At 45.2% G+C, this 21,110-nt stretch overlaps 1 protein-coding gene across 1 annotated transcript; it reads left to right on the top strand.

Moving 5' to 3' along the window:
• The first annotated feature begins 644 nt into the window (after positions 1–644).
• ZCCHC3 (zinc finger CCHC-type containing 3) lies at positions 645–3,328 on the top strand. Its single transcript, XM_027977045.2, has one exon. It carries the CDS (start codon positions 659–661, stop codon positions 1,871–1,873), a length of 1,215 nt encoding a protein of 404 aa, XP_027832846.1. The 5' UTR covers positions 645–658; the 3' UTR covers positions 1,874–3,328.
• Positions 3,329–21,110: the final 17,782 nt, after the last annotated feature.

Raw genomic sequence — 21,110 nt, 5'->3', positions numbered from 1 at the left:
ATGGTATAGCAAAATTTTAATGATAGAAAGTTAAAACAGTTTAAATGTTAAAGGTAAAATGTTCGCCGCAAAATTCTACTTTCTGCATGTTTGAAAATGTCCATAATCCAATGTTGCAAAAATAATGCATTGTGATCTGCTTTGGGAGGAGGGAGAGCTAAGTTTTGTCTGTTTTTTGTTTTGTTTTGTTTTGTTTTTTTTTAATAGAAAAGGTACAAAAACGAAAACAAAATGGGCGAAATCTTCCTCAACTCTGTCCCGCCTTCGGACTGTGGGCCGTTAGCAAAGCCACTTGAATGAAATCATCGAGGACCGCTTGCGAAACACCAAATCCTCGAGAGCGAGGGCAAAGCTGCCAAACCCTCGCGACGGACAGGGACGCGCTCCAAGATCCCCATCCCGCTTCGGGGCCGAGGAGGTGGGGTTGGAGCGAGCACTAGCGGAAACGCGGTCCAGCCCTTACCAGGGGGTTCCCGGCCCGCAGCCGCAGGACGCCCGAGCGCCTCAAGTAAATACTTTGGCGGGGCGGGGAAGAGAAGCATCGAATTTCAAAAAAAAAAAAAAAAGCCCAAACCCCCACAACCCCGGGCGGGCGGGCGCGCGCGATGGGCGCACTTTGGCTGCGGGAGCGAGTGGAGGATGCTGGGAAGGAGGTAAAATGGCCACCGGCGGCGGCGCGGAGGAGGAGAGGAAGCGGGGGCGGCCGCAGCTCCTGGGCCCCGCGCGCCCGTCGACCAGGGCCGAGGAGGCCGAGGGCGGCCGCGAGAAGATGGGCTGGGCCCAAGTTGTGAAGAACCTGGCCGAGAAGAAGGGCGAATTCCGTGAGTCGCGGCCGCCGCGGCGGGAGGAAGAAAGCGGCAGCGGCGCGGGAGGCGGGCTTGGTGCTCCCGCGGGTCTGGCGGCGCCGAGCCTCGGCGACTTCCCCCCAGCCGGCCGCGGGGACCCGAAGGGCCGCCGGAGAGACCCAGCTGGAGAGGCGGCGGACTCCCGCAAGAAAAAGGGTGCAGCCGAGGCGGGCAGGAGGAAGAAGGCTGAGGCGGCAGCCATGGCGACCCCGGCGAGGCCCGACGCGGCCGAGGACGCAGCCGACCGGCCCCCCCAGGACGAGCAGGCTACGGCGGCTGGCCCCGCTGCGGGCCCGGGAAAGGGCCGCTTCCTCGTGCGCATCTGTTTCCAGGGAGACGAGGGCGCCTGCCCAACCAGGGACTTCGTAGTGGGCGCGCTCATCCTGCGTTCCATCGGCATGGACCCGAGCGACATCTACGCGGTCATTCAGATCCCGGGCAGTCGCGAGTTCGACGTGAGCTTCCGTTCGGCGGAGAAGCTGGCCCTGTTCCTGCGCGTCTACGAGGAGAAGCGCGAGCAGGAGGACTGCTGGGAGAACTTTGTGGTGCTGGGGCGGAGCAAGTCCAGCCTGAAGACGCTCTTCATTCTCTTCCGGAACGAGACGGTGGACGTGGAGGACATCGTGACCTGGCTCAAACGCCACTGCGATGTGCTGGCCGTTCCCGTGAAAGTGACCGACAGGTTTGGGATCTGGACCGGGGAGTACAAGTGCGAGATCGAGCTGCGCCAGGGGGAGGGAGGGGTCAGGCACCTGCCGGGAGCCTTTTTCCTGGGGGCCGAGAGGGGCTACAGCTGGTACAAGGGGCAGCCCAAGACGTGCTTTAAATGTGGTTCCCGGACCCACATGAGCGGCAGCTGCACACAGGACAGGTGCTTCAGGTGCGGGGAGGAGGGGCACCTGAGCCCTTACTGCCGGAAGGGCATCGTGTGTAACCTCTGTGGCAAGCGAGGACACGCCTTTGCCCAATGTCCCAAAGCGGTTCACAATTCCGTGGGAGCTCAGCTAACCGGCGTGGCCGGGCACTGAACACCCGCCTACCAGCCAGGGTGAACACAAAGCCAGCTTAGCCCTCTTAAGTGCCAAAACTTTTTTTTAAACCATTTTTTATAGTTTTTTGAAGGAGATCTTCTTAAACCTACAAGAGACATCTCACTCTGCCTTCCTAAATCGAGTTTACTCCTTTCGGCCTTTCCTGAATTTGGTGACTCTTGTCATCAGTAATGACTACCGAGAACTGTAGTGTGCAGATATGTTGCCCTGCCCTTTTTAAAATTTTATTTTCATTTTTGTATTCGGAGATTTTTTTTTTCTGGTACTTTTTTACTTCCTACGCCTTGTCTTCTCCCTTGGTTTTTACCTTTGGAGCTGCCTTGCTCATCTTTATGCCCCAGTGCTAGGTAGGGGCCCAGCACATGGTAGGCACTCCATCAGTGTTTGTTGAATTGAGAACATCGTTGACTCTGGCTTCTGTCAGGGTGTTTATCTTTTGCAGTTCATCCCGTCCCTTTTAATTTGCTGCTTCTAATCTATGTGGTCTGAGAATTTTGTGAAACCAGTGTTGTTAGAAGTGTATGTAACCTGAGTCAATAAGCTCTGAATGGTGGCCACGGGCCTCTCCTATGGCATTAGAATGCATGGACTTTGTGACAGCGCTTTCAGTGGCTCAGAAGTCATTCTTCACAGAATCATGGAATCTAGTTTTCCTGCTGAAAAGGACCTAAAAGTTGGTTAAGACCAATCCCCTGGTTTTCCAACAGATGAAACAGTAACAGAGAGGTTATATGACTGGGTCGAAATCACATAGCTGTCTGGTGCCAGAGCTAGCCTAGAGTAGAGTTCCCTGACCCCAAGCCCGGTGCTCATTCCACTACCTCTCACACTTCACAACATTTTCCTCAACACTTGAGGGCCCAGAAAGTCTGCTCTTTCCAGAATGAGCCCAGGGGAATGCTAAGACATCATCTGGGGGAGGAAGCAAAAGATTTGGCAGGGGCTTCAGAACACTTGGGAGATATGGAAGGGGCAAAGGAACACAATCCAGGGTGCACGCTGATGCCCGGGTACCACATCTGGATTAAAGTCGTCCAGGTCTTTGTGACCTTTCCCCTCCCCGGTCATCACCATCAGTGAGAAGTAGAAGCCCTCCTGAGTAAAGAAAGGTTTACATTTGCACCTTAGCTTCAGTAGCCAGAACCCCTAGAGAAGCAGCTACCTGGAGCTCATCTGCAACCTCCTGGCTCACAGGAGAAAATGGAATTCTACGTGAGCTGTTAACTCTAAAATGTAACTTGTTAAATAGGCCAAGCGAGAGGGCATTGGGTCTGCTAAGTGTTACCGAGTTAAAGTAGAAAAGACAGTACACTGCTTTTCTTACTGTTTTTGTCTTTGCTTTATGTTTTGCTATTTCCTTGTGGCTTAGAATGTAAAATTGATTTGTTTAAAGTTTTGTTCTGAATAAATATTTATCTTTTGTATTGCTAATGCTGCTGCACTATTTCCTTTCAAAATATTGGCTGCAGAGGTTCACAGGCCCTAGTTCAACCAAGGCTTGCCACACACCCTTTGTTTACCTTGCAAATACATGTCCAGGTCCACAGGCAACATTTTACACCTACTATGTTGTCCCCTGATGCTGGGAAAGATTGCAGGCAAAAGGAAAAGGGGGCAGCAGAGGATGACATGGTTAGATAGTATCACTGACTCAATGAACATGAATTTGAGGGAACTCTAGGGGAGTGGAGGACAGAGGAGCCTGGTGTGCTGCGACTGAACAACAACAAATGTTGTCCCAGGCCCTTGGGAGTTGTTACCTAAACCTCTGCGTCAGAATCAGTTAGTATATAAAATTAAAGTGTTAAGTCCTTACCTCCAAGGAATCAGAATCACTGGAGTGAGTGGAAATATGTTTAATAAGCACCCCAAGCAACTCTTGATGGGCAGCCAAGTTTGAGACCACAGTTCTGAATAGTACTAACAGGAACGAGAGGGACTCTGCTCTCTGGAGATTACAAACCAGTGGGGTAGACAAAGGTAAGGTGTCAATTTCACATCTTACAGTTATTGTAATTGTACTAAATTGGATACAGATTGTTCATGGGCTTAAAAATAAAATGCTGTCTCTTCCAGCTATAAGGGAGGAAGAAAGTCCAGGAAACTTCCCATAGAACTCCAAGCTTCCCTGGAGACTCTAGACACAGCCTTCTGAAGGAATTTCTGTCTCTGAGATGATGAGATGATCTGATCCTAAGAATTATTGTTCCCAGCGTATTGATTCTCTGACTCAGTGATTTGAGGGTATTTCCAGAGCTGATCTGGTGCAGTTGAGGCCTGGATGGCTTTTGGGAATCATGAGTTTCAGAGCCAGCTCAGCCCTTCTTCCCTTCCTGTCTCCCAAAGCAAACACACTCTTCCCTCCTCCATCCCTCCCTCCCTCTGTCCTCTCCCCCACCCCCCTCTTCTACTCTGCCACAGGTTTCCCTCCCTCACAGTGCTGGAGGCCTGATGGGGGTAAAAGCCTGCATTCATCATAGTCCCCTCCCCCTTCCTCCTAGCAGGCTCTGGGCCAAGGAGCCTCCTTGGAAGGAATCTTCCCTCTCTCTGCTCCTCCCCCGTAACTGGAGGGAGCAGAGGAACAATCTGTTTCCCTGCCCATGCTCCCCACCCCCTGCGCCCCCACCAGGATCTGCTCCAGGGCCTCCTGCCTGGCGGTGTCCGGACTGGGCCATGGGCTGGAACAGAACAAACCTCCCCCGACTTCCTCTCCTGATCTAACAGTCCCCAAATTAACAATCCCTCACTGTTCATGGGCTCCTGGGGAGGGTGTCCAGATCCCCAGACTGAGGCTGACGGGCTAGCTGACATTCATTTCTTCAACTTTCAACAGTACTGAAGGCCATTAGCGCAAGGCCCCAAACAAGGTGCTTTTATACACCTGTGAATAAGTGCACTTGCAGAGGGAGCTACAGATAAGAAATAAGCAATTTTTAAAATAATATTAAGTATTTTTTGTGTTGAGTATAGAGTTGCCTCAGGAACAGGTCTGGCAGAAGAAATAATGATGTCTGGACTGAAACCTGCAAGATGAAGAGTCAGGTGAAAAAGGAAGAGATATTCAGGCAACAGAAGCAGTCTATGCAAAGACCTGGAGACTAGAGCACAAGGTGTGTTCAGGCTGGCTGTAGAGTCACGGGAAGATGTGGTTGGGAAAAGGCCCAGAGGAAGTGACACAGGGCTTGTCAGTGTTAGAAGAGGCTTGATTTTGTCCTAACACCCTCCACTCTGGCCTCCTTCATTCTGTTCATTTAACACACCCAACTCTTTCAAGGCAATGGATTACAGCAAAATAGTCAAGTCCTTTGGGGCTCGAATTCTAGAGTCCTGCAAATATGTAATTATAAGAGTGATATGTTTAATAAGGAATATTGATCTGTTCTTGAGGATGAGGGATACCTTCCCAAACAAAATGTTTGAACTGAGATCAAAAGACTATATAAGGAGTTGAGAGATGGGGTTGGAGATTAAGTGGCATAAGGATATGAGCCTAGGTTTCCATTAGGATAACAAGTATAACAACCCTACAGTGGGAGGAGGCATGGCAGATTCTAGAAGCCAAGTGAAGTCCAGTGTTTAGAAACAAACCACTCTAGACATTGAGGAAAGTAATGGGCTCTGGGCTGGATATTAGGAAGAATTCCTAGAACACCACAGAACTGACACACCAGGGGAGCTACTGCCTCTCACAGAAAGGAGCCAGGAGGCCATCACTGAAAAGATTGAAAAGCTGCTACCCAAGGACGAGATGTCCCTTCCAGTGCTACTGCTAGAGCAGTGAAATGTCAAGACTTGAAGCCAGAAACCATATCCTAGAGTCTCCACAACCTTACTTCCAAGCAAAAACAGCCAACATTGTTTGACTTATGCCTATTTCCACCTTCCAAACCTCATGCTAGCATACCTAATTGTTGGAGCCCTAGCTTCAGTGGAATCAGGAAATGCTTTCGCTTTCCAGCACGTGTAGCACAGAAGGCACATAAACAGTCGGAATGGGAGCTATCTGCTAACCAACCACATCTGGCACAACCAGTGTGGCAATAATGCAGAGAGGGGGCAGGGGGTGATGGTGCAAAATAAGACTGCAGATCTCTTGGGGAGGTCTGGTCAGCCACGTTTAGAATTTGAGTCTAAGAATGATGAGGTGCCATTGAAAGATTTTTAAACAAGGAAGTGACATGTTCAGGGTTATATTTTTAAAAGACCATCCAGGATACTTTGTAGAGAATGGGACAGAGGGAAGCCCAAGTGTAAAAAAGTCCATCAAGGTGACAGATCAGGGCACCTTGGACCTGGGTAATGCAAACAGAAAAGCAGGCAGGATTTCTAGAAGTTGTTAAGTCAACAGGACTTAGACATGGGCTGGAGGAGAAGTATCAAGGATGATACCCAAGCTTCCAGCCTCTGCACTTAGATAGATAGTGGGGCCATTCCCTGAGATGGAGAACAGAGGAGAAAATCCAAGTTTCGGATGAAGGTCTTGAGTCTGATTTTGGCTGTGTTGAGTTTGAGGTCTCTGTAGAGGATGTCTAAAAGGTGTGGAACGTGTGGTTCAATATCCACAGGTCTTAAATTGTAACCAGATCTAGGGCTTGAGAAGTAAACCCAAGTGTCCTATAGCAATGGTTTTCAAACTCTTTACCCACATTCCACAGAAGGATATACATTTTACATTGCAGCCATCCAACATATACATGTGTATACTTAAATATAAATGAAAAAGTATAGAAAGAATATTATCTCTGTGGGTGGTGATGCACTCATCTTTTTATTGCTTCATTCTTTTATAAATGCTTATATGACCCACATATTTGTTGAATGGGTACCCATTGGATTGAATAACGTAAAGGTTATTGGTGAAGGCATTTTAGAGTGTTGTGAGAAAGAGGTGGACTAAGGAACTAATAATCTTCCTATAATGCAGTCTAGCACTCTAACTCTTTTACTCCCTGTTGCTCTTGGAGTCAGCCTAGCATACAACTCTTTCGAAAGGCTTCTGGGCCCCTTTTGGAACCTTGTTCTCAGCCAGAGTGCCCATTACCTTATTTTTTGTCAACTCCAGGTATGGCTGACAAAGAGCTACCAGGAGTTCAGTATGATGAAGTATGGAGTGGTACAAGAGGAAGCTAAGGGTGACCAGGGGTCTCATCAAACCAAGTTGAAGGTAGACTTCCATGAGAGCATTATCAGCCTTGGGCAAGGCCAGTGGATCTATACAGCACCACTTGCTGGCTTGTCAGTGTGACTAAGAATATTTGGGGGAGGATATGTTTTGCGAAAGTAAACAGATACATTATGGAGGAGAATGCAAACTTTGCAGAGTTGTAAAATAAAACATGGACCAACATCTTTGGAAAGCAGTTTGTTTGGCACTATAAAAACTTTAAATTCACATAATCTTTAACACAGCAGTCATTTATAGAAGATGAATATATAGCTAAACTTGGACACAAAGATGTTATGTATCATGACATTCACTGATGCATTATTTGGAGTACCAAGGACTGGAAACAACCTGATTATCAATTACCTATCAATAGCAGTTAGATAGGCTATGGTACATTCAAATACTGTAACTAGGAAGTTGTTAAAAGGAACAGCTATTAAAAACCACCTAAGACACATTTTAAAGTGAACAAAGCAAGATATGGTATGCTTCTGTTTACATTTCAATTTTACTTTTTTCAGCTTTGTTGAGGTATAATTCACAAAATTGTAAGTTATTTAAAGTATACAATATGATAACTGATATACATATTACATGTTAAAATGGTGGAATAAATACATATACATGCTTACTTATGTATAGAATAATCTGGAAGGATATTAGTGAAATTGATAACTATTGTAGCTTCTGAGTTCAGTTCAATTTCAGTTCAGTCGCTCAGTCGTGTCCTACTCTTTGCCACCCCGTGAATTGCAGCACACCAGGCCTCTGAGAAGAACCTACTATTCAGGATTTGGGATGGAAGGAAAACATTTTCCACAGTATACCCCTGGTAGGGGCTGTGGGAGGTTGTTTCTATTTCATGTATTATCTCTGGCAAAAAAAATAAATAAAAACAAAATGCAAAAGGCAACACAAGGCTTGAAAGAAATTCTTGTGGAATCCTTAGAAACAGGAGTCCATTTTCTCTCTCTTTAAAAATAAGACATTTTGATATGAAAGTTTAAGACTCTAGAACAGCCAACTCACTGTCTTCCAAGCTTCGCCTCCTTCCACCCAGGAAAACTGTCCCCCGGGTGAAATTTGATCACAGTAAGGCCCAGCTTAAGGACCTTCAAAGACTCTGTGTCCTGGGTTGGGGGGTGCCCCTAGGCCTTGCCTGGCTGCCCAGCCTCCTCTGGGCCTCCCCCGCTCCCCTTGGCTGGGCTCCCAACAATCATTCCAGGAATCCACCCTTCTAGACCCATGGTTAACTCTTTGACTTCCCCGGTGCTCAGCGCTAATGCTACTTAACAACAGCCTTCTCTAACCTAGACCAAACCCTCTTACACTCTCCCCTCCTTTTTGTGGTCATTGCAGGTACAATATGTTTATTTATGCTGTGGTTTGATTAATATCTGCCTTGAGTTCCCTAGGGCAAAGAACATGACTTTTTTTTTGCCCTTGGTTTTAGTTCCAACATCTCTACTGTACCTGGCATATAGTAAAAGTCCAATAAATATTTATTGCATGGATAATCTAGAGATTACTTGGCTACAGTTACAGATCAGGATATGTACCTCCTTATCTTTTTTTTTACCTTTTTTTAAATTGAAGTATAGTTGATTTACAGTGTTGTGTTAGTTTCAGTTGTACAGCAAAATGACTTTAGTTTTACATATATATATATTCTTTTTCAGATTATTTTCCATTATAACTATTATAAGATACTGAATGTACTTCCCTGTACAGTAGGTCCTTGTTGTTTATTTTATATACAGTAGTCTGTACTCTTCCTTGTTCTATGTACATGACATTCAAAATATCCCTTAGCACACCTGTTGCTGACTCTACTGAATAAGGGCTTATTCATTCATCTTTGAAAAGCAAATGCAAATTTTGAGATTAACAAATACACACTACTATATATACAACAGACAACAAGGACCTACTGTGCAGCACAAGGGGTAGTAACTTATAATAACCTACAATGGAAAGGAATCTGAAAAGTTCTCTCTCTCTATATATATATATATATGTATGTATGTATGTGTATATATATGTAATTGAGTTCTTTGCTGTATATCTGAATCACTGAAAATCATTTCAATTTTAAAATAATAATAATTTTTTTAAAAAAGCAATTCACTTCTTCGGTCTTCTCACCTTTGGTAAGAGTTTCCTTCAGCCTGAAGGTCAGACCATTCTCCCCATTCCTCTGAAGGCATATCATTGAAACTTAAGCCTGCATGGCTCCCACACTATGAGGCCCAGTGGATTGTGAATGCCTAGCTTTAACAAAACACTTCCTTACCCCTGGCAAGAGTAGCTCTGGCCCTGAGCCCTGCCCCTCCTCAGGGGTTGGGGTGGGAAACTGTGGGCACAAGAGGAACTGCCCACCCAGAGTCTGTGCCCTCCTTTTCCAGACCATTCTCTGAAGCCTCAGAAGTCCCTTCCAAAATATCCCTACGGTCATTTAGAGCCTCCATGGCCTCATCCCTGGGTTCATCTCAGCTGAGGGCAGTGCAGCCTGATACACCCCTTACAGACCTGAGGCTTAGGTCTCAGAGTAGCTGTTTGTAAGAGTCAGATGGATGTGAGGGCTGGGGTGTTCACTCATGCATGCTGGGTCTCTAGCTGATGGGGTGGGAGGTAGCAGGACAAGTGTTAGAAACAGGATCCAGTGGGCAGCCCTCCCTGGGCAGACACATCCCCGATCTGATCTTCAAGGGTCCTGGAATTCTAATTTGAACCTGGCCCTTCCAGGTGGTGGTGAAAATAGATCCCTCAAGGAGGAGAAGATACCATATTTAACTTAACACATTAAATTGATGGATCACTTCTAACTATAGAGACACATGGTATATGGGCCTCCAGTTGCACACTTGTCCTGGGCACTACAAATATCCCTGTTTGGTGGTGTCGTTTCTTAGCTCAGACAAGCCATTTCCTTACCAGAAAAATGGGTTTAATGGTAACTGCCTTATCAGGGCTGATAAGAAATTGAAATAAAGATTCATATAAAGGGTTTGGCAGAGTGCCAGGCCCTCAGTAAACAGTAGCTATCATCGTTATTTTTTCCTTTTTGCCCTCTGGCTATCATCTCCCATGACTTTTTTTTTTTTCATCTCTCAAGATTTTCTAGGTGACATCCAAACTGGTTTCTTATGTAAGATTTCCACACTGCTCTTTCCTCCTCCCTTGTTACCTATGAACTGATAACCTCCTATTCTCTCCACCTAGCCAAATCCAGTCCCTTCTTCAATTACAGGAATAGCTGCTGGTGACTACAGTTTACTGTTTCCAGCACCATATTAAGAGGTTGCCAGGCATTATCTCAACTCAGTTCTGACACCGACTTAACGAAGTGGGTGCTGTTTATCATCCTCCAAACACAAAGACACTGGGAGCTGGAGAGTCGAAGCATTGACATCTGGTAGGTGGTAGGGCCAGCGGGAATGAGAATCCGAGGGTCTTACTGCAGACAGGTCTCCCAAATGCCTAGTCACGATCCTGTCTGCCGCCCCCTCCGTGCTTCCAGTGTACCGGCCAGCCCTCTCTCCTCCAAGCTCAACTCCAGGCTCTTACACCCCTTCGGGTCTGTCTTTGGACTTTCCTCCCCAAAGGCAGGGCGCTGTGTCTCACGCCACGTTGCACACCCACGTTGCATCCCACATCAGGGATCCTCCCTCCTTCTGTCCTCTTCCTTCCTCCCTACTTAAGTATCGCTTTCCTAGTCTGCTAGGCTTTGTGTTCGTTCACATACTGAATGTTATCAATGAAAGGTCAAGGGAGGATGGAATTATTCGTCATTTTTCTCTTACATCTTTAACGGGCTGTTTGATTTTTTTTTTTTTTTTTTCCAGTGAGCACGCAGGCCAGGTTTCTCGAACCCAGTTCAAATGCTGCTTGGCTAAGTTGGTTTGGTCGGAAGAAGGCCCTGTCCCCTTAACTCCCAGCCCCCACGCCTCCTCCACCAGCCGTCAAATCCAGGACGCCCATCCCCCTCCGGAAGGGGGGAGTTGGGAACGAACGCCGAAATATGAGTGGCTCTTTCAAGCCTCCGTTGCCGTAGAAACCGGCTGCACAGGCCTTGGCGGTCCTTTATACCATCCTCAGCGACGCAGCCAATGGGCCACGAGCTCCATCCAGGCGCTGCCCAGCAACCCACCAATGGGCAGGCCTCTTGGCTTAGAGTCCTGCCTTCCGCTTAGGGACACCACCAGTGAGCTTCGATCCTGCTCCCTCCTGATTCAATGTAGCAACAGACTCGATTTTTCAAAAGAAGGAATTCTCCAAATTAGAAGGAACTAGAAGTAACGCCTCTGTCAGTTGCAGCCTGAATAATCTGGCTGCTATTTTATTTAAGGAGAACAAAAGTGTTCCAATTACACAGTATATGTTGTTCTCTACTAAAACAATTTTAGGCAATGAAAATTTAGGCAGTGGGATTGATATCATCTCTATGTGGATGTCTTTCTTTATAGGTATTTTCATTTAATTTAAAATGATCAAGAAGCTAGTCATCTTTCTTTGTATTTCAAATGCATACAAATGAAAGACGCTGAGGTTTGTTACTGAGTTCCGAGACATTGACCTAAGCAATGATAGTCGACTTTTACTGGACAAAACATACTGAAACTGTAGGATAAATGAATATTTCTTTTAATCCATTGAAGAAATTCCATTTTTAAGGCAAGCTGTGTAACTACTTTAACACGCTAAAGTCTAAATAAACTAAACGTGTTTCTAAAACCTTAAGCCATCTTTTTTAAAACAAACTTTATTTTTGAGAACAGTTTCAGATTTACAGAAAAATTGTTAGAAGATAATACAAAGTTCCTATATCCTCCACTCATCCGGTTTCCTCTGTTATTAACATCTTACATTAATATGGGCTTCCCTGATAGCTCAGTTGGTAAAGAATCGGCCTGCAATGTGGGAGACCTGGGTTGCATCCTTGGGTTGGGAAGATCCCCTGGAGAAGGGAAAGGCTACCCACTCCAGTATTCTGGCCTGGAGAATTTGATGGACTGTATAGTCCATGGGGCTGCAAAGAGTGGGACACGAATGAGCGACTTTCACTTATATTAATATGGTGTATTTGTTACCATTAATAAATCAACATTGGTGCATTATTAACTAAATCTCATAGCTGATGCCAATTTCCTTAGTTTTTACTTATGTCCTTTTTCTGTCCTGGGATCCCATTTAGGATGGCACACTGCATTTATTTCATGTCTCCTTAGATTCTTCTTGGCTGTGCCCATTTGTCAGACATCAACAGGACTTATCACAATTGATATTGACCTTGATGCCCTGACTAAAGTAGTGTCTGTTAGGTTTCTCTACCTTAAAGTTACTCTTCTTTTACCCCTTTCCTTGCTCTCCTCTTTGGAAGAAAGTAGCTATGTTTAGCCCACACTAAATAGTAAGGAGGAATGTTCTATCAGAGTGTCTATTATACTTCAGTTATTTGAAAATTTTCTGCACTGAAGGTGTGTTTCTTTTCCTCTATTTATTCAGTCATTATTTATATCAGTGGACTCACAGATGTTTATTTCATACTTTAGGTTATAATCCAGTACTATTTAATTTTGTCGCTCAAATTGGTCCAGATTTGGCCTTTGGGAGCCTTTTTAGTTGGCTCCTGAGTCCCTCTGATATATTCCTATCTTTGTGTGTCTTTTTGTTGTTGTTGAGCACTTACTTACTTTCTGGTAGTATATGTTATCTCAGACTCATCTCGTATATTCCCTGCCCCAGTCCTAAATTAGCTGTTTCTCAAAAACCCCGACTCCTCCTATTAGAGAATGGCATTAGAAACCAAAATTTCGACCCTAAGTGTGCTTATTGCTACTCAGATGTTTCTTTTAAGCCTTCCCAACTAACAAAACAAAGAAATAAGTTTATATATGCTAACCTGTGTACATACACATATCTATGAATAGTTCTGTATGTAACCATCTACATCTATACTAAGCTATTAGTTATGAGGTTCTATTTATATTTTCAACTCTAATCTATTACCACATGAATCATTCTAACCTCCTCCCCTTGCTTATCTGTAAATTCCCACTCCAACAATGAGAAATCTGGCTCCCATCATCCACCAGCCATTTACTTAATTGTTTAATTCTAGTATATATGTATATCAGTATCAGTATTGTTAACCCATACCCCTGTGGGAAAAGTTATCAACTTTCTGTACACTTTCTTTTGCTTTTAGTTTTACAGACTCTGCTCATTTCTAAAATTACTTAAATCAGGGTCCTCCCCCACCCCCCAACCCCCACCTCACCCCTGCCTTTAGTGGGGTTGTTTCATATGTTTGTGATACAGTTTCATTGCTTTGTCACATTCTGCCTTCCATTTTGGGATTCTCCCTATGTTCTAAATTATTTTTTATAATTTTTTATGCATTAAGATTTGCTCTTTCTATCGTATAGTTCCATGGGTTTTGACAAATGCGTAAGGTCTTGTAGCCACAGTTATACTATATATTAATAGAAGAGTTTTACCACCCTAAAAATTTCTCTGTGCTTCACCTTTTCAACCCTCTCTCCCCCAAAACCCTGACAACCATTAGATCTTTTTGCTATCTCTATATTTTGTCTTTCTGTACCTTTAAAAAAAAAAAAAAAGGGAATACACACAATAGAGTATTTTGGTTGTTGCTCATGTTACAACTCACTGACTGTTTACCATGTCCCATGTCCTAAACTATTATGCTCTCCCATTTTGCAGATGAGAAAACTGAGGCACATGAGTTGAAGTAACTCTGTAAAATCTCACAATATTGAACAAAGTTTGACTTCAGATCCTGGATGCTTTGATTGTTTAAAGCCCCAGTATGTCCATGCTTTACTTCTCAGTCATCTATGGGAGTCCTCTATATATAGCCAATAAGAGGAGAATGACTTATTTCCCAGTTTACCCAGGCACTCTCAGTTTATCTCTGTTGTTCCAGCATAATTAGTAATAGTATCCCCTTTCATGATAAAAAAAATATGGTCACCTCCAAAGGAAAAATCTAATGAATTTCAGAGTCAGGTTGTAGGAGTAAGAATTATATTCTAGGAGAAGTGGAAGTGTGCCAATGGGGTGTGCCAGATATCCAAATAAAGTCAGCTCCTCATCTAGTCTCCTTCCCCTTCCTCCTCCCAATCTGATTATTCCCCAAGTCCACCAGTCCTGTTGGTGCTGCTGAAATGCCTCTGATGCTGTCCTCTTCTCCGCATGAACATGCTCCCAGTTCTGGTCTTTCCTCTCTGCCTCGTGCTTCTCTGAATTTCAAACTGTATCTCATGGACTGGCAACCCATAATTCCATTAGGATCTTTAAGATTTGGGGGATTTCACAGAGAAGTAAATAAAATAAAATCCTTCCTCCCTTGAAAAAAACTACTTATTTTAAAATTTGGAGATGGACAACAGATTGCCAGCTTTTTATTTTGCCAAGTAAAAATGAGGGAAATCTCCATCTTTTGTATTCGTACTGCCTATTAGAAATATAATACAAGCTCTAAGTGTTATTTTAAATTTTCCAGAAGCCACATTTCATTTTTTTTTTTTTTTTGGCCATGCCACGTGGCATGTGGAATCTTAGTTCCCTGACCAGGGATGGAACCTGCACCCTCTGCATTGACAGCCTGGACTCTTAACAACTGGACCACCAGGGAAGACCCCAGAAACCACGTTTTAAAAGGTAAAATAAAGTTTTTGTTGTTTAGCTGGTAAGTCGTATCCTACTCTTTTGTGACCCCACAAACTGTAACCCACCAAGCTCCTCTGTCCATGGAATTTTCCAGGCAGGAATACTGAAGTGGGTTGCCATTTCCTTCTCCAAGGGGATCTTCCCAACCCAAGGATTGAACCTGTGTCAGCTGTGATGGCAAGCAAATTCTTTACCACTGAGCAACCAGGAAAAACCACAAGTAAATAGACAGGTGAAATTAATTTTAATATATTTGATTTAACCCAATATATCCAAAATGTTATAATCTCAAAAATATTAACATGATAGTTTACATTTTTTGTGCTATCTGAAAACCAGTGATAGTTTTGTACTGAGCACATTTCAATTTGCAGGAGCTGTATTTAAGTGCTCGAGAGCAATGCAGTTCTCCCATGTGCAGTTCTTTCCTGTTAGTCAGTAAAAGAGCCCTGGAATATATACACACATTCACATATGATCATAATCGTTGAATTTTTCAGAGAAGACATTTAGATGAATCAAAAAATGAATTCCCTTGTTCCTATTGCTTTCTCTCTTTATTATGAATGTCTTTGAGGACCATGCCAGTTCAAAGACTGATGTTTTAGAACTAGACTCAGGGTGGGGAAAGTTGCATGGTGCTGTAACAGCCATGCCCACAGTCGAGTTGGCGCCTTCCTCCTTTCACTGCATGGATAATAACAAGGCTGCGCTGTCCCAAGATGTGCTAGGTGCTGGGGAAAGTGGAAATCAGGTGGGTCCTCTGAGCCCATGGAGCTCCTGCTCTACCATGGTGTACCAAGTAGGACCTTGCAGGCAATGAGAGGGTGTATTGTCTGCAGAGAATCTGAAAACAATAAAACTGATTGAATGTCTGTCTGCATTTTATTATTACCATGTGCCCACAATTCTAAACCATGCCACAGATTAAGACATTCCTCCCTGAAAATCAAGTAGTTGGTCTAACCTGAGTCCTAATGATATATTTATAAGCTTTGAATTGGCATATTTTAATCACTTGTACACTAGTCGACAGTATCACCCACCAGGGACTTATATCACAACACTTCCAGCTATACATTCAGCCCCTAACACACACCAAGCCAGTTATACGTGTTAGTTTTGAGAATAAGTTCATAACAGTCCAGAATTGTTCAAGCTCGCTTCCTGAGTACTTGTGTCTCTAGCCCCTTTGGTACAACATATGGCTGTGTTTAAACAATAGATTGAAAATAAACAATGATAGCCCAGTGATTAGGAAGCTGAAGAACCAGAACTTGAGTTGCTTCAATTCTGCCATTCTATGTGACCACTTGAAGCTTTTGTATTTAAAATTCAAAACAGTGAAACAGTGAACTGCAGTGTGTGGTAACTGCAAATTTTATTATTTAGTAAAATAGTATATATACAATATTATTATTTAGAAAAATTATGTTTTACCCAATTTGAATCATATATTTAACATTAAAGTTGATTCTTATTTTTAAAGTATTTTCTTATTTTTTAATTTTAATGTAATTAATGGGATGGAATTATTGCAACAGACTGCTATGTGGGTACATTTTTTTATTTTCTTTTCTTTGCAAGGAAATAAAGTAATTGGAAAGTATGGATCAAATACTCTTTCCCTTTTTTTGTACTATAATATTTACTTTTACTGACATGACTACATATACAAAGTTTAATAAAGGAATATTTTCACCATCCACATTTCTTATCTGGCCATTACCATTAGTATTATTCATTGTGTTTCATGCTTATTGAAAATACTGTCATTTAACAAAAGTGGGTGTTAAAAAATTATCTGTTCTGGGACTTGCCTTGTGGTCCAGTGGTAAAAGATACATCTTGCAATACAGGAGACACGGTTCGATACCTAGTCAGGGAATTAAGATCTCACATGCCTTGGGGCAACGACATGCACCTCAACTACTGAGCCCACAAGCGGCAACAAGTAAATAAATAAAAACCCAAACCTGAGCACGCGAACTAAAGAGGAGTCCCCACTTCCTACAACTAGAGAAAGCCCAGGCACATAACAAAGAGCCCGTGCGCCACAACTAAGACCCAGCATAGCCAAATAAATTTTTTTTTTTAAATTTTTAAATTTTCTGTTAAAGTATCAGACGAGCTAGGCAGGTCACTGGTGCTCTGAAGAAAAGGAACATGGGGTTAGGAGAGCTCTAAAGAGGCAGACACGAGGCAGGAGTGCTGGAAAGGCGAGAGAACGGACTTCCTAGCACCCTGTGTGGGGAGTCAGCTCAGCCTTTTCCACAAATTGAAAGTGACTCAAGACTGAGAAACTCAAAGAGGAGAGTCAGATAGGTGAGCAAGGGTCAGATCATGCTTGGCCTAAGTTAAAGTCCAGTGTTTATCTTGAGAGTAATGGGAAAACCACTGATGGGTTTTAAGAAGGGAAGATGCACAAGCAGTTTTGTGACTGAAAAACAACATCCTTCTAGCTTCAGGGAGGAGAATTGAATCGAAGGAGACATGCTGGTTACAGGGACCAGAAAGGAGGCTGGACAGGTACCAGATAAGAGATGATGGCAGTCTCGTAGGGCAGTGGTGGTGAGCATCTCTCTGAGAATCTTTTTAAAGATTTTTTTAAGAATAATTTTTTGGGGGGCTGCACTGCATCCTCATTGCTGTGTGCAGGCTTTTCTCTAGTTGCCATGAGTGGGGACAACTCTCTCGTTGTGGTGCTGGAGCTTCTCACTGCGGTGGCTTTTCTTCGGATGGACCAGGGCTCTAGGGCTTGGGGGCTTCAGTAGTTGCAGTTCCCGGGCTCTGGAACACAGGCTCAACAGCTGTGGTGCGTGGACTTAGTTGCTCCTCAGCACACGGGATCTTCCCAGACAGGAATCGAACCCGTGTCTTCTGCACTGGCAGGTAGATTCTTACCATTGAGCCACCAGGGAAAACCCTGTCTGAGAATTTTAGCGTCTACCTGCCACAGTCTGGATTAAACAGTTCAGTGGTGAGCCCGACCTTGAACTCCTGTGGCCTGCAAGGTTTAGACTCTGGGACTCCTATGTGAAATGACTTAGGGTAATCTGTGTGCACAGATAAATACCACATCTCAGTGGCAGCCAGGAGTTTTGGGGTTTGGGTTTCAAAATTTCACTTCTTTCCCTTGGCTCCCAGAGGAATCTGACCACTGACTGTGATTCATTTAATAAATATGTATTGAGTACCTACTGTGCACCAGGCACTCTCCTAGGGACAGAGCAGGAAACAAAAGACAAAAATCTCTGCTCTCTTGGAGCTGGCAGTCCAGTGGAGGGGAGATGGGCAAAAAACAATTGAACAAATAAAATATTCTGAAATGTGGTGAGTGGTATAAAGCAAAGAGAAAGGGTGAGGAGTTAGAATAATGCAAGCAAAAATTAAAGAGTCTAACAATACCAAACTTTGGACAAGATGTCCAGATGAAGAGGATCTCTTCTATGTTGTTGGTGGAAAAGTAATCTGGTACAGCATTCATATATCTCAGAGGCAGCCACCACACTTCCCATAAGATACCTGGGAGACCTTCCAGCACTTGAACACCAGGAACACATTTAGGATTGTTAACAGGAACATTCTTCATAAGACCAAAAACCTGGCAATAACACAAATGTCCAGGAATAGGACACTAGATAGAAAAATTGTAGTACATCCCTGCAATGGAAAAATGAAGGAACCCTACACAGGTGCAATCATTCAGATGAATCTTACCACTATAATAATTAGAAAGTAAATAGCAGAGTATTACATACAGCATGGGAAAATTGCTCAGTCATGTCTGACTCTTTGCGACAGTCCATGGAATTCTCCAGGCCAGAATGCTGGAGTGGGTAGCCTTACCCTTCTCCAGGGGATCTTCCCAACCCAGGTCTCCTGCATTACATACAGCATACCTTTATGCTAAAACTAAAGGCAAGATAATGTATTTTTAAGAAAACATTTTAAAAAGAGAAAGGAGAAATTGAAACCCTCATACACTGCTGATAGGAATGTAAAATGGGGCAGCAAATCTATTGAGACAGAAAGTAGATTTATGGTTGCCTAGAGCTGGGGGTTACAGAAGAGGAAGAGATGGAGGAGTTAATGAGTAGAGTTTCTTTGGGGAATGATGAAAATACTCTAAAACTGATTGTGGTGATGGATGCATAGCTCAATTAATATCTCATTGAATTGTATATTTTAAATGAGTAAATAGTCTAGTATATAAATTATATCTTAATAAAGCTGCTCATCTTTTTTTAAGTATAAGAGAAGATTTAGGATAAACATTACATCAGGTGAGAAGAAGCAGGGGATGGGATGGGAAAGGAGTTCATAGGAGAAGGTAGGTTGTTATCCATGTTCCAGTTCTTGTGTTGAGCTGCTGATGTCACCAGGTTTTACTGTATTATATACAAATAAGTATATACAACCATGACCCGAACCAATCATGGGCAATGATAAAACTGTCACAGACCTACAATTCTGTGTAGCTGAGACACGGGAATGGGTGGGCAACAGCAGAGAGTGGTCAGGGCAGGCCATCTCCAGAGTCAGTGTGAACTGAGGCTAGAATGAGATGGACCAGCCATGTGGGGATGGGGGAGAATTTCCTAGGCTGAAGAGACAGCGTCTATAAAGGCCCTGAGGTTGGTCCAAGCCTTCTGTGTTTGAGGAATATTCAGGAGACAAGTACTTGAAATTCTAATATCTATATCCCATTTAATCTGTAAAATAACCATATGAGGAAGAAACTGCTTTTTTCTATTTTAAGGGCAAGCAAAAGGAGGCATTGAGATATGAATACAGGAATCCTGACTCCATCGAGCATTGAACCGTCCAGGCTACCGTTGTGAAGGTTTAAACTCGGGGATCGTCAGATCTCAGCTTCCAATAAAAGGCCGGAAGAACAGTTTGGCTGGGTGTAGAACCTTTCCCTTCCGAGTGCCCTGTGCCTTTAAGAGTCGCCCCCTCCCGCCACCGAAGCTCCAGTTTCCCTCCCGGGCACCCAGAGCATCACCCCGCCCCCCAGCATCTGCGGGGCCGCACCCCGACCCTTCCTCCCCACCCCAGACTTTCCGGCTGCGCTCTCAGCCCCCGCCCGTCCAGGGGTGGGTGAGGTCTACAGCCTGAGACCCGCACCTTCCAGCCTGGATACTGCCCACTATGCCCCCAGCAAAATGCTACCCTACAGACCCTCACCCCGACCCCTCCCAGCTCTCGACTCCGTGGAGCGACGCTTCAGCGCCCCATCCCATCGCCGGGCCCACGTGCGCGCGGTGAAGGTGACCTCCCCCAGGGGCAGCACACGCCCCGCAGTGCCCGAGCTAGCTCACACGTGGTGAGATGGGAGCGCGCAGCCCCTCCCCGCCACGCGCCTCGAGCGTGCGCCTCGTACACGCCCCTTGGCCGGGCTCCGCCCCCGTGCCCGCGCACGCTTTTCCAGACTCGGGAGGGGCAATCGCGCCCCAGTCTGGCACCGGGCTGGCCGCGATGTGGGTGTGGGACCTGAGAATGGGGCACCCACGTATCTTCAAACCTCGCCTAAGAACTGTGAAAAGCGGGAAGTTCGCCCTACTCAGGACCCTCAGTTGGTAGGCGAGGTGTCCCGGCCCCTTCGTGCGCTGTGCAGGGAAGAGAGAGCTGGGACCGCGAGCCTAGGATGAGTCCTAATCTGCAGATCTTTGGTGTTTTGCACCTGGAAAGTGGGCGGCATGTGCCCTTCTTTCTCAGGACTCGCGTGGTGCCTCAAAGGAGGAGAAAAATGTGAAGAGGTTTGGTTCATCGGACCCAAAACATTTGTTGAGCCCCTATGTGGCTGGATACTAGGCAAGGGTTACATCAATGACACGATGAGGTTGTCCCCTTAAAGAGCTTTCCTGAGCCTACGTCTCCTCACCTTCTGCTCTGGGACGGTTCAAAAAGACGCCCCCTAAAAAGGAGAGAGCCGAGGTCCTACCTGGCGGCAGGTGTCACTGAGTAAGCTAAAATTTCAAAGGCAACGCGGGGCGGGGACTGACTTTGGGAGCCAGATGGGAAGCCTGCTCGGCGTCCCCTCACCCTCCCGCTAGTCCCCAGCCTAAGAAAAGAAACCGACTTCATCCGACACCCCCAATCCCAGCCACCAGACCGCCCAGCCTGGCAGCCCGAGCCCCGCCCCGCTTCGGCAGCCAGCGATTGGGAGATGCAAATACCAGGTTCTCTGCCCAGCAACGGGTGACGCGCAGCCCGAGCGCGAGGCGTGGCCCGGCCGTAGCCCGAGCGGGCACCTCGGTGTTTACACGGGGCGGCCCCGCGCGCGCCGCAGCGGCCCGCAGACGGCGAGGGGGAGGGGTGGCGCGCGCGCCGGCGGGGCCGCGCGGG

Source organism: Ovis aries, chromosome 13 (genome assembly GCF_016772045.2).
Source record: "Ovis aries strain OAR_USU_Benz2616 breed Rambouillet chromosome 13, ARS-UI_Ramb_v3.0, whole genome shotgun sequence".
NCBI lineage: Eukaryota > Metazoa > Chordata > Mammalia > Artiodactyla > Bovidae > Ovis > Ovis aries.
Note: the sequence above shows the minus strand (reverse complement) of the source record. Positions and strands in the feature narration are given on the sequence as shown.